Raw genomic sequence first — 13,577 nt, 5'->3', positions numbered from 1 at the left:
CTGAGGGCTCTTTACCTAAATTTATTCATTTCACTTTTCACTGAGTTAAGTATTCTTTGTCCTAATAACTAAACAGGCCCACAGAACTCTCTGTTCCTCATCACATGAAGATGTGAGAAATTTCCTAAATTTCCTCTGGAACATGTTATAGTTTTTTATATTGTCATTTTTTCTTATTACAACAGGCTTGGTTCCCACATGCTGAATAATATTCTGATTTTGAAGCTCACACTTGAAGAAAAAAAATCTGCATGGGATTGACCCAGCCCACCTCAACATACTACTAGTACCTGTATTTCACTTAATGCCTTCAGGTCAAACAGCTATCACTGAAAAATCTATCTCAATATTCTTCTTTGCTTCAAAGGATTTAATGAAAAACCCAGAATCTGATTCTTTGTATAGATAAGATTAGCTTCTATAGCCAAATAGAAGAAGACAGTAGGAGAAGCTATAAAACCCAGTGTCTAACAAGAAGGATTTCCGTCTGCCAAAATACTACATGACTAACTGTACTATTAATAAAACTCTTTTGCTACAAGAATAAACCTTGCAAACTTCCTCTGTGCCATACAGGCACTTCAGGCATTGATTGTTTGATCAGACAAGTAGAAAGCCAAGCTCTCTTTAGAAATGAGGAATTTAAGCATTATGGAGAAAAAGATATCCTATACAGTTTTTTGCAAAATGCTAAGACAGATTAAGGATCAGAACAGTTCTGACCTTTCAGTCCATTTCACAGCTGAGCTGACTGAGGCCAAAATAAAACACAGCATTTAGCTCAAGACATTACAAAGAATACATTTGGCAGGGAGTTTCAGCTAGGATGCCAGAACAGCTTGTTTTGAGACACGGTCATAGCAGTGCTGTCCCATTGCAGATATGATTTTGGGACTCTGAAGTATCTAGAGACGTGGAGCTGCACTGCTCTTACCTATCTGGAGCGGGTCTTTGACAGCCCTCACCCGGAAGAGCTGCTCCCCTCGCTGGAACTCATCTGCACTGCCATTCGCCAAGCACGAGTACAACCTGCAAGACATAAACAGAATGTGTCAGGATCAGTCTGGTTTTGAGAAACTTCACAGTATAATATTCTCTTTGCTGACACGGCTTTTGAAAAACCCTTGCTATCTTGAATACAAAGTCTAGGTCTCTCCTGCCATTTTGGCATAACAATTCAATTGCAAAAATCATTAGTCTCTTCCTAACCGGGTTTTTGTGTAGAGCCACTGGCAGTTTTAGGAATTTCCACCTAAGGCTCTGAAATACAAATTCATTTATAGTTTAAAATTAAGCCTCTATATAGTATAGTATAGTTCAAGGTCTAAAGTTAGCATGCCATAATAAAAACTCATTCTAGACCAATTATCTGCATGCTCTTGTGAGTTTTTTTATATCTGTGTTCATTAGAATAATGAGCATATACAACCAGCTGGCTTGCTCTATTCCCTAGCAGGTGATCCTTCATCAGCACTTCTGACATTACCTCTCCCATCTGATACCTGAACCTTAAACAAACATGTCCAAGAACTTGCAGCAAAATTCCTGCTAAAAGAGTGTAGTATCACTACTTTGCCACAAAATTTTGGATGCAGTTACATGGGTAGACCCCCTATAATATAAAAGCTTCAGCAAAGCTCAGAAGTAGATCTAAAGGCAAAAATCTTTGACTAAGTAGTCATATGTGGAAACATAAGAAATACAGTCATCTGACTATATCAACTGGTGTATTCAGCAAATTCGGGTTCGTTTATTTACACAAACAAAAGGCTTGCACAGCGCACTGAGCAAGCCCTCTTTGGCAATTTCTGAACCCAGTTAAAGCTCTGACTCCAGCAACAGGTTCAAACTGGAAAGATGAGTTCATAAGACTAACACAAGGACAAAACTCTACAAGCTAGCCTACTGCTAGTCAAATTCAAGGGTGCATTTATTTTGCTATCCTTTACACACAGAACCTAGACATCTACGTGGTTTTCCTGGCACATATGCAAGGCAGCTCACCCCAGAATAAAACTGCACATCGCACAGTAATCGATCCATGTATTACAGAAGGCACATGAGAGCAGAGAAGCACCAAATATATGAGACATCAAAAAGACAATGGGACATCAAAAAGACAATGATTCTCCTCAAGTGAACAGAACCTTTTCTTAAGCATCAGTGAAAAAGAAATACTATTTGTTACCTGATATCCTCCTCATTTTCTGGGAAACTCCAGAAGGCGATTCGAAGTTGCAGTTGTTCAGGCACTGGAGGATAAACTTTCTCCACCACCTCAAATGGAATGTGAAATGCAACCTGTTTTGCAGAGAGTTCCACCAATGGGATCACCAGCCCATCTAGCAAGACAAGAAACAAAACACAATTAGCCATTTAGAGAGCAAAACTCATGAGAAGCTAAAGAGGTCAAAGCAGGGAGCTCTTCCACCTTCTCTTTTATTGTCACCGCATTAAAGATCATTTTTGACAGAGAGTAAAAGCACAGAAATCTTTTGAAGAGCTGTCTCTCAACTCCATGTTTGTTTTCAGCCACTCAGGGCATGGGGACGTATCCCAAAAACACAGTCCTTGGCCAAAGGAGCTGCATCAGCCTAGCAGTTAGTCTCCTGACAGAACTGACCTTGTTTAGCAAAACTTAAGGTAACCAACTATTTTTCACACATTTCTGTTATGATGTGGCAGCAACATCCTGTGAATTTTAGTAGTTTACACAAAGAACCAGTACAACATATGTGCACAACTAGCAATGGAATGATTATCCAGGAACCTTAGTGCTGACTTTTTTTGACAATATTCTGCATTCAGCTATTTACAAGGTTTTAATTTCAATTAGTATTTGTTGGTTTATTCCCCTATGATATGTCTTTATACTTCAAGTTCTTTAGAGAAGCAACTGGGAATTCATGTGCCAGTGCAGTGCTGACTACACTAAGCTCATGAGGATCTTAACTGAAGGCAGTAAGAGCTTTATATAAATACATTTAAGCATCACCTTTCTACCAAACTAACTCCACTTTTAATGTTTTTACCTGCAGATGAAGATTTATTATCATCAGGCTATAGAACCCTTATGTTTCTGCTTCACTCTGACCTAGATTACACTTTATACAAAATGCCAGACTTGTTTATCTGCAAGCACATCCCTGCTCTACTGAGACCACCTCCTGACCCATCACTACAGCATCCTTGGCTCCCCCTAATGCCAGACCTCTAATTAATTCAGTTTCAGGTATTCAATGTTATGTCTCTTTGCCTCCCTCACCATCCTCTAAAACACCACTGGAAGCCAGGATGTAAACCAATCTGGCCCTCAGATTTCCCTCCACACTGGCCTCCAGGCACCACATCAAAGGAAAACTTAAGCCCTGATGTCAGTAAGCACTTTCTCACCCTCTGCCTAGAGACACCCTCCAGGTCCCAACAGCTGGGAAAGATAGGATAGGAGAGGGCTTTCAAAGTGCATGCACACAGCAAAGCAGCCAACATCTCCCCCAGCACTAAGCAGACCTGACAAATTAAAGGATTACATAAATATGGGAAAAACACCCACAGTTTTCAAACATCCACATTTATGATTTTTTTTTTTGCAGTGAAATTAGATTCATGAGCCACTATTCCTATCTCGCAGACAGAATCAGTCTTTCACCATCAGGATTGTTTCTCCACCATCAGTGATTTTTACTCTGTGTTATAGATCCAATTTCTGCTTTACAGTGCTATAATCCCATTCACAAATGTGAGCGAAGCAGATTACAAAATGAACAACACTGGAAAAAGATGTGCACCTTTCTCTACAGCTAGCATACAAACAAGCTTTTAGCAGGAAAGTAATTTCATTTACACTTCCAACAATCAAAAACAGGTGCAAAGCTTTCATCAAGTCACTAAAAAATACACTGTTTTTAATTAGTCCCTAAAAAGTGTACTGTTTTTAATTAGTGCAACATAGTCAAATTAGTATCACTGCTGCTACAGTAGTAGTAGTAGTAGTAGACACCACAGAAAGTCCAAACTGAGGCACTTTCATACTTGAAATTACCCTGAGCTACGAAAGGAGAGACATTTCACATGGTTTAAAATTCATTTCTTCTGTAGAGGTACCCTATTCAGTTACCCCATTACACAATACTAGAAAAGGGGTAACACCTAAACTACCTCTACAAGGTAAAAGGCTCAACAAACAACTTCAGTACTGACTGAAACACCTGCACATTCTTCTGAGAGCTGCAAGCCTTCAGCCTGGATGGTATTCCTTTTCACTATTTCTTTTTATAAAGATCTGGTGCTGGGTATGAAGATTAGATCAGAAATGCTACAACATGAGACCTCCTCATCTGCTCCAGCACAAGTCAAGCACAAGTCAACCAGCTTGGTTTTAATAACTGTACACAGTGAAGCAAGGGAAGGCTGACTTTGCACTGAACCCATTAACTGATTTATCAGCTGCACTGTGTTAGCAGGAATGAGCAGGAGACAGGTGGCCAATTATGTGGCATAACTCAGAGCACACAGCTAAAACATTTCCAGAGTGCAGCAAAAGCAGTAAAACCTGGAGGGGAAAAAACAACAATCTGACTTCGAAAACCATGCACCGTTCTAAAGTTCAAAACTTTCTACAGGAAAAACAGAGATGGAAAAAATACTAGAAATTAATGGAAAAATAGAATATGATTTGTCAATCATACTCCAAGGGTGAGTGAACTCACAGTAGCCACCCTGGTACACATGTAAATGCTAAAATTAAGAAGTTAGACTGCTCGAAGTTTTAAGGGGGTAGTCACCCATGTAGCAAAGGTGAGACAATCCTACCTGCAATATGGCTCAGAGCAGCATTAGAGGCTCTTTTCCATTTTCACTCCTATAAAGTCAGCTGGACAGTCCTACTTTGGTGCTAAAACTAGACTTCAAACATTCTAATCTGAGTCCTAAACAAAGAGAGATCTATTCAAAAAGTTTATTTCTGCACACACAAATCCTGGGTTGATAGATTTATACCCACTTGTAAGTATATTCATACCCACTTGTATTGAGAGGTATTATCAATAAAACAGACAAAAAGTACTCTCAGGTTCTATAATAAATATTTTTAGCAAGCAAGGAAAATGGAAGTCTCCTAAAAAAAGCAAAGAAAAAAAGCACCAGAGCTTCTTCTCAGAAAGCAAAGGTAGGTATAGGAAGACTGCAAATTTAATACTAAAAAAATATACAGCAGTGAAGTCAAAGTCGACAAATTCTTGAGATAAAACCATCCAAGGGAGAAGATAATTTTAAATTGTGGAGCAAAACTAGAAAGAATCACTATTTGCTCTTGGGAAGCAGACATGACCCAAACAGAACAAAAAGGACATTTCAAGTCTTGGAAGAATAGAGACAGAAGTAAAGCATAAGCAACCTGCAACAATTCTCACAGGTCAAATGACTAAGAAAACCCAGGTCTGGAAGGGATTTTGAGAAGTCATCTAATCTGTATCTCCCACCTAAAATGCAAGACTGAGAATATCTTAACCATCCTGAATAAACCACACATCATGATTTATTCCTACTGCCACACAGAACATTAATGTATCTGTTATCAGGTTATTTCTATCAAATTACTTTCATTTGACACACATCCTAAAAGTACACTATAGATACAAGTGAATGAATACAAATGTAAAACAAAACTCACAGCAAGAGATTAGACATGGTACAAAGACAGGACACATTGCTTTCCCTGCATATAACTATAGAAAAATGGCCTGTCTTATCTTTTCAGATAAAAGGCTGCATTATCTTTTCAGAGACGAGTGTACAGTTCCGATTTTACAGCAATCCCTGGTTCCCATCTGACCGCGCCCCTCGCTTTTCTCACTGCCTTCAGTCCTAAATGTAACAAAGAGTAACAAAGTAATATAACTACACACAGAACAAGATGAAGAAAATTAGGTGAATCACCTCTGATATCAAAAGCTCAAGTCAGAACAGTAAAACTAAGAGGAACTATGCAGAGGTCAATCTTGACTGGTGAAGGAGGTATTGTGGGGGGTGTTACAAAACCTGCTGTACAAAAAACCAAAACGTGCTGAGAATTCTCAAACAGGCACACAGGGGAAGCATTGCATTTAATCATAACATACCCAAATCAACCCTTTTAAAAGATTTGCTTTCTTATTGTTTTCTGTACATTTCCCTCTAAAATTCTACTGTTACTTTTAGTTTTTTCTCTTGAGGTGTTTTTTTTTTTTTTTTTTTTTTTTTTTTTTTTTTTTTTTTTTTTTTTTTCCCAAGAAATCTATTCTGAGTTGATTCCTTTAAGTAGGTGCCAGAGAAATATAGTCCTTCAGGGCTCAAACTCGGCAAGAAATATCAGAAAACTTCACCTTTGTCTTTAACTCTGTAATGCTTGAGGGTGAATGCTGTGAATGTACTTTTAAAACAGCTTCCCAAGGTGAACATTGCAAAATGAAATATAATCCTTTTAATTAAAAATGTTGATTCATCTTCCCCAACAGTTGTTATTTCAAATAAATTATACCCAAAGCATTTAGGACATTGTTCATACTTCTTTTTCTTCTTCCATTTTACCATATAAGCAACATCTTATAAAAAGCAACATGTCTATTAAAAATAGACAAAATCCATCTCTGAACTGAGGATAAGCCACATGGAATGTACCAGAAGAATTTTGCAAAAGTCTGAAAATAAAATACTTTCTCTTCCTTTAAAGTTCTTACTCACACAAAGCTCCATCCACAAGGCACATGAGTTTTAGTGCCCTATTCAAAGATGTGTTAATTAGGAGCAGAACTGATGAAACAGGTCACAGACACACCCCCATCAGTTGGTTTTCTATCACTAATATTTTGCTTTGGTAAGTCCCAGCCCCACAAAGCCAACAAAAAGGGAACATCAGAAGTGCTGAACTAACATCCTTGCAGCCTACCTAAGAAGGGTCACACGACACATTTGTGTCTGCTTGCTGCTCTGTGGCTTCCAGGCACCGACTTGTGAGATGAGTAGGGAATATTTACTATACAATTTCCCAAATTTCAGGCAACATTATTAAAAAGCACAGCCCATCTATAATGCACTAGTACATAATACATAAAGATGATGTAATATTAAGAGCCTCCTTGAATAGGCTTGGGATTACAATCTTGGGAGTAAATCAGACTAAGCATGATTAAATTAAGGTTCATGGCCCAGTCACAAAGAGGACAGCTATGATTTCAAAGACATAAAGGAAAAGTTCACCTAGGTTGAAGAGATTTTTCAGCTACTCTCTGCCTGTAAGACTTGGAACATATGAAGTACTGAACCACAATCACTAAACTCCAGAAGAAAACTAAATACTTAAAATAAAAATGCAACTGAAATAACCAACATAAATTTAAACATAAAAAGAAAGAGAGGTAACATATAAACACTTAAAACAATTGAACTATTTACCTCTAAACACCCGTGCCAAAATGTGTCAAAGCTAGGAAGAGAGAAGATCTGGAATAAAAGAGTGCAACTAAATTGAACAGCATGAGAAACTTCCATTGTAAAGGCTCACAGATGAACTGCTGGAGCAGCTCTGAAGCTCTATCATATAGTAAAAGACAGATTAGTTACACAGGTGCTGAGAATAGACCATCCAAAGTAGCACACTAGATAATGAAGAAAAACCTCACTCAAGACTCCCTCTTTCAGGCTAGTATTCAGATACTTACAATTAGGGATTAATTTCCCTTCAGAAGATCAATCTCTCAATTGCATATGATCTCTTCAAATCAGACAGCTGCTCTCAGTGGTGTTCAAAGTGAACACACACATTACAGACAGCAGCCCAATAGACACAAGGACTGATCACACACCAAGACCAGGTCCCACTTTCTTGTCCCAAATACAACACAAGGGAACACAACTAACAGGCCAGCCGAGGGGTGAAGATCCTGAAGCTGAACCAAGACCCTCCTACACCAGAACCAGGCAGCTGAATGGACACAGGGGGCTGCATCTGCACTCAGTCATAGTCTAGCTTGACTACATGCAGAATGAAGCCTCTGAACACCAGAAGACACAATGCAATATTCAGATACTGACTCCCAGCTGTCTTCAATCAGCTGTTTTCAATTCCCCTGCTTTAGATTAATAATTCCATACCATTTTGTACGAAGGGAAAAAACCACAGCATTCCTTGTAAGAAAAACCAAGCAAACCACAGTATTGCTAAAAAGTAGAAGTTTTTCTTTTACAGGTTAAGGAAACTAATGCAGAGATACAAGTTCCTGGATTCCCCAACTATTTGTGCATAATCAATCTTAAGAAAATAAGCAACTCCTTTATACTGAAACACTTGCTGTACCAAGCTATAATAAATTTTCAGCTATTTGTTTCTCAGATACTATGCACTCCAAACCAATTCCCTGCAAAACACCTCAGCATTCACAAAGCCAGCCCCAACAACAAATGGAGAACAACAGCCTTTGCTGGAATCCATCCGTGTGAGTTTTTCACACACTGTGATAGATCAAGAGGGTCACACAAGACAAGAACAGGGATCAAGTGACGGAGATAGGATGCTACAAATGCTACTGCTGATTTACTGTTAATCAAGCTTGCTCAGAACACAGGCTAGAGGGAACGTTCTGACCTGAGGGCTCCCTTGGTTTTGTTTTCTCTCAATGTTTCTATACTTTTAAAATATCCACATACTCATGACAAGCAAGCACAACTAAACAAATGATCGAACAAAAGCAGCAAGGACAGGACACTGTAATGCAACCCTCAAGTATTTCAGGCAATTAGCCACAGGAAAAACTCTAAAAAATATGGTTTTATCCAAGAGGCTTGTATGGCAGGATGATATTTTCATCATGGAAGAATGAAAGTATTTATATACACACACATACATGCGCTTTTTTCAATAATCAAAAACATATTCCTAGAGAGAACTAAGTGATCAACAAATTAGCAAAATGCTCCAGAGAACAAAGATTGATTCACTTTGAATCACAGGTACACTAATATGTTCACAAAAAAACCAAACCAAAAAACTACCAGGGTGATTTTGTTTTATTTTTCTGTCTATGTAATTCACTCATTAAATATGCACATTAGGCTTCTTACTGCCTGTAAACAGTGCAGAACTCTCAACTAAAAATCTGAGGTTTTTTTAAATTTAGGAACAAATCTGCTTCTCTTATTTGTTTTTATCTTTCTCCTTCTCCATTGCTACTACACCTGTAAGCTCACAAAAACCCGAATGAGATCTGTGTTTACAAGATGTTCTTATATCTCTTATTTCCTCAGCAAGAGTTACGCAACTCTATCTGATACATAAACATTTCGCAGCAGTGAAATGACATTGAAAATTATGTCAATGAGTTGCAAATGCAGAGATATAAGACCATGTTGAAAGCAAAAAGAATTTGGGGGAGGCCTACATCAGCCCTAAGCCACACAATGACATTTTTATGTACAAAACACTTGAAAAGATGAATAAGCAACATAATTTTTTCATTAGCATTTACTGGGTAAGACTGATGAAATTCATACCCACAAACCACTAAAAATACAGATCCCAGATGGGCAGATTACAGCCCAGAGTTGGAAACTTCACACTTAACTGACAAACTACAGCAACTATTACTACACAGATTCCATTACAGACATCATAACATTTTAAGAATAGCACTTTTTTAAAACCCAGTGCAAAAAGGGTCATTTTATCACAGGAGGGTGTCCAATTCACCCACAAAGTCTCTGCCAGCTGCAGAGTGGCACTATGCAGCAAAAGCCACAGCACAGTCAAATTTGGACTGAATTCAATTTCTGAAAACTTCTTAACACCACATCACAAATGGCTCATATGTGTAAGTCAAAATATTTCATGGCTCAAATTATCCTTGGTTGCTGGATTTGGATTTCCCTTCAAAATGAGAGAAGTATATTATTTGGCTGATGGCATGTACATAACTCCTGGCATCACGCCTTCTGCCTCCAAGATTAGGATAGTTTAGGAAGCTACAGTTAGTTCCTTCTATGAGGCAGACCTTAATCTACATTGAAATATCAGAAAAACAATACTTGTATTTTATTTGCACACAGGCCCTGTAAAATTGCAGAATACAAAAGATTGCAGATTTAGAGGGGCGAGTGAGTGGGGTTTTTTTCAAGTGGCAGTAGTTTTAAACTTGTTAAAGCTTGTAATTCCCTTCTGCACATTTCTGACAAACCCATTTCAGTACAGTTTTCTACATTTGCTCTCTGGATGCATACAGAGCTAAAAAAAAACAAAAACAAACCCACAGCTGAAAACCAACTGACTTAACTTTGCTCACCTGTGGAGAAAGGACATTACCACTGTGCTAACATCAGTCAGAGAGACTGCACCTCAAAATAGTTTTTGCTAATGAACTTGAGCACCTAACAGAGGAAGAATGCCACACTCAGCACAACTCCTGCTGTTTCAATATTAGACTGAGTTAAAACTGTTTTATCTTTAGCTTATTATTTTTAAAGTTACATCTTTGAACATTCCAGTGTCATGCAAACTACTGGTAACACCATCACTTGACTTCATGAGACAAAAAAAAGCCATAGAAAAAAGAAAGCTGGTGAAGATCTACAATGGTAAGCAATAACTGACCAGAGAACTAAAATTCAGAAGATGCACAATGCGTGTTTAAGGTCCAAGATTTCTAACACACTAAGAATTTAAAGAGGCTCATGTCTGAAGGTCAGCTGGCTGAAGAAGACATTTCCCTTCTTCTGTTACAAAACCTCTCTTCCTTATGTCCTTAAAGCATCATAACTACAACATTCTTACTATATTAGAAACCAGATCTCTACAAAGAAGACCATTTTAATAAGGTCTTCAGAACTACAGTGCAGGGAAAATGTAGAAAGCTACAAGTTACATTTGGTAACTAAGAATACGTTTGATGAGGGAGGGGAAAAAATCCATTATTTGGTTCTATGACTTCAGGACAGAAACACCAGCACATTCCTCCATCACTAACTTGAAGTCCTAAGATCTCACTCACCTATGTTCTGTCTAATATTCATGATTTTGTTCCAAAGGCATACAGTGCAACCATAGAAAACATCTGCTCTGAGAAAACGTAATGACCTCTTCAAACACAGCTCCAATCTAGATCAGAAAGGTGTTTTTTTTCATTTAATTCTATTGCTAATGCTATGCAATAACTGTGAAAATCTGCACAAGGCTGTGTTGATGAAACTGGAATATTCTACGGCCTTTTTTTCAACTCTAACCTACTTTAACACGACTGAGATCCCAAAACTCTGATACCAGTATTAGGCAGGTAATGCAGCATTCACAACTTGACAATCTCTTCTGAAAATCCAGACAAGAAAATTCTTATTTCAAACCTTTCCATTTCTTTCCCTTAAAGAAAATAAATTCATTTCATAAAAAGAGCAGCCTGGGCAAGCAACCGACAGCTGTTAGAAAGCCTAAAATAAACAACAGATTTTTTGTAAAGCAAGACAGACAGTGCTGCAAAACACTGCTTTCATGCCAGTGCTGGCCAAGGTTTCATGACAAATTGGGCAGCTTGCATTCAAAATAACTCTACAGCTGATGAAGCAGATTAGCTTCAGGCAAGTCATTTCCCCTGCACTGTTACTCCTTGCTCTCTCACCCTGTGCAGAAAGAATTCTGCACAACCACGATTGTGCATTCAGAGCACAGACATCAAACAGCTCCTGCCTCCTGACAGCAAGGCTCAGTATTACCAGTTATTCCCACTCCTGCCCCAGACAACATATTTTAAAAGCCCAGAATTCAAAATTCTCTCCAGTGGCCTATGACCAAAAAAAAAGCTACAAAGACCGACATAGACCAAATCTTTTTCTAAATGTAGATGATGGAACACTTATAAACTGAAAGTCTGACTTCACCACAGCTGAGAATCAATCTCTATCAAGAAGTATTGGTATGCTTTCAGACACAAAAGGAACTCATACAGAACACCATGCAACCTCCACTATTTATTGTGCTGCTCTCAACAGCACCATCCTTAAGTATAGCATGCAAAATTAATCTCTAACCAGCTTTTGTCATGCATCTAAATAAATGCCAGAACAGTATCACCTGGCCTCCAAACAAAGGCACTGGCAAACACAGAAGAGCTGCACTCACTGAATGTATCAGCACAACATGAGACCAATTTTTGGGGGGCTGATGGCAAAGTTATGGTCTGAAAAGAATAAAGGATAAGGCATTCTCACCTCTAGAGTAAAAAATAAACAACTGTCAGGAGCTAGAAGGTATCACCTCTTAATATCACCAACTGGAAACCAATAGAGGTTTAAATATCGATTTCATAAATGCAAGGAAAAAGAAGTTAGATATCTGAAGATAAAGATATCTAAAGAAGTTAGACATCTGCTTTTGAAAGAAAAGCAGATTTTCCTTTCTCTCTCCTTTGGTTTTGTAAAAATCTCCCCAAATCTAACCTCAGGTCTATGGCTTTATTTGAGGTTACAGAGCTCACTCAGTCTGCAATGTCCTTCAATTCCAGGTTCTCCCACCACAGTTCCAAGGTGCAGCAGAGCAGTCCCACCCAACCTGAGCTCCCCTGCCAGACTCAGGCTTCCAATGCCGGCAGTACCCAGCCTGCCTTTAGCTCTTAGCCCCCAGCAATGACATTTTGTCTCACTCAAGGTAAAGTATTCATCTGATCATTTGTTAATAACCTACAGCTGGAGAAAGCCCCTCTTCTACCAAGAAATAAACTCCCTTCCACTTTACTCACGTCACCTGTGGGGAGAACAAAATGGACAAAACTGGGTACGAAGGCACATATGAAGCAAGGAGGCATCTCCAGAATGTTTGCAGAGGAAGGGTTAGTTATGAGCACATCCTTTATTTTAAGTGCACAAAAACAATACCTAAAGCATCCCTGGAAAAGTGTGAGGCACTGATTAACTGCAGTCCATTGCATGAATTTGCCTAGGCAAACAAATAATATCTCCCAAGATCTCCCCAACATCACACAACGAAGCCAAGTCAACCATCTTCTGAAAATGTCCACAGAACAGTTGCTGTTCATTACTAGACAGGCAAAACTAACCCTGTCCTTGAGAAGGATAAGCAGCTTAGTTGACCCCATGCACTACTGCTTTTAAATGCAAGCAAGTAGCCAATGAAATCTGAAACGTTTTAGGTCAAATACAACCTTCTCTGCAAGACACACAGAAAAGGCCTAAGTTACAAATATTTTCACCTGGAGCTCTGGTAAACAAATTTACCAGCTACATTTCTTTTTTCCACCCATCTCAGCATCCACTGACCTAAATATGAAGTAAGAAATGAAATCGTATGCAATACACAACAGGAACTGTAAAGAGCTCAGGAGAATTGCTAAATGATGCCCTACAGACTTCACAAATGTATTAGCTTCTCAGAAAAATGGTAATTTCATTTGTACACCTATTAATTACATACTACCTGCAGGACTACCATGAAGCTTCGATGCCAAACCCTGACCAAGTATTTTTACATTAGCAATCATTTCTTAAAAGCATGGAATTTGGACATTCAAGCCATCATCAAGCTATTCAATTAGCCTCAAGCATGG

The 13,577-nt window shown here is 38.5% G+C and overlaps 1 protein-coding gene across 2 annotated transcripts in view; it reads right to left on the bottom strand.

The window, feature by feature from the left end:
* ZSWIM8 (zinc finger SWIM-type containing 8) overlaps positions 1-13,577 on the bottom strand; it is a 56,120-nt gene that overhangs the window by 32,615 nt on the left and 9,928 nt on the right. For both annotated transcript variants that reach the window (XM_066324042.1, XM_066324043.1), the window contains exons 2-3: positions 2,189-2,342; positions 935-1,029 (exon numbers count right to left, since the gene is read on the bottom strand). In XM_066324042.1, the coding sequence (XP_066180139.1) occupies positions 935-1,029; positions 2,189-2,342 (249 nt within the window). The remainder of the gene's footprint in view (positions 1-934; positions 1,030-2,188; positions 2,343-13,577) is intronic.

Source organism: Sylvia atricapilla, chromosome 8 (assembly GCF_009819655.1).
Source record: "Sylvia atricapilla isolate bSylAtr1 chromosome 8, bSylAtr1.pri, whole genome shotgun sequence".
Classification (NCBI taxonomy): Eukaryota; Metazoa; Chordata; class Aves; order Passeriformes; family Sylviidae; genus Sylvia; species Sylvia atricapilla.
This window is presented reverse-complemented; position numbering and strand designations above follow the sequence as displayed.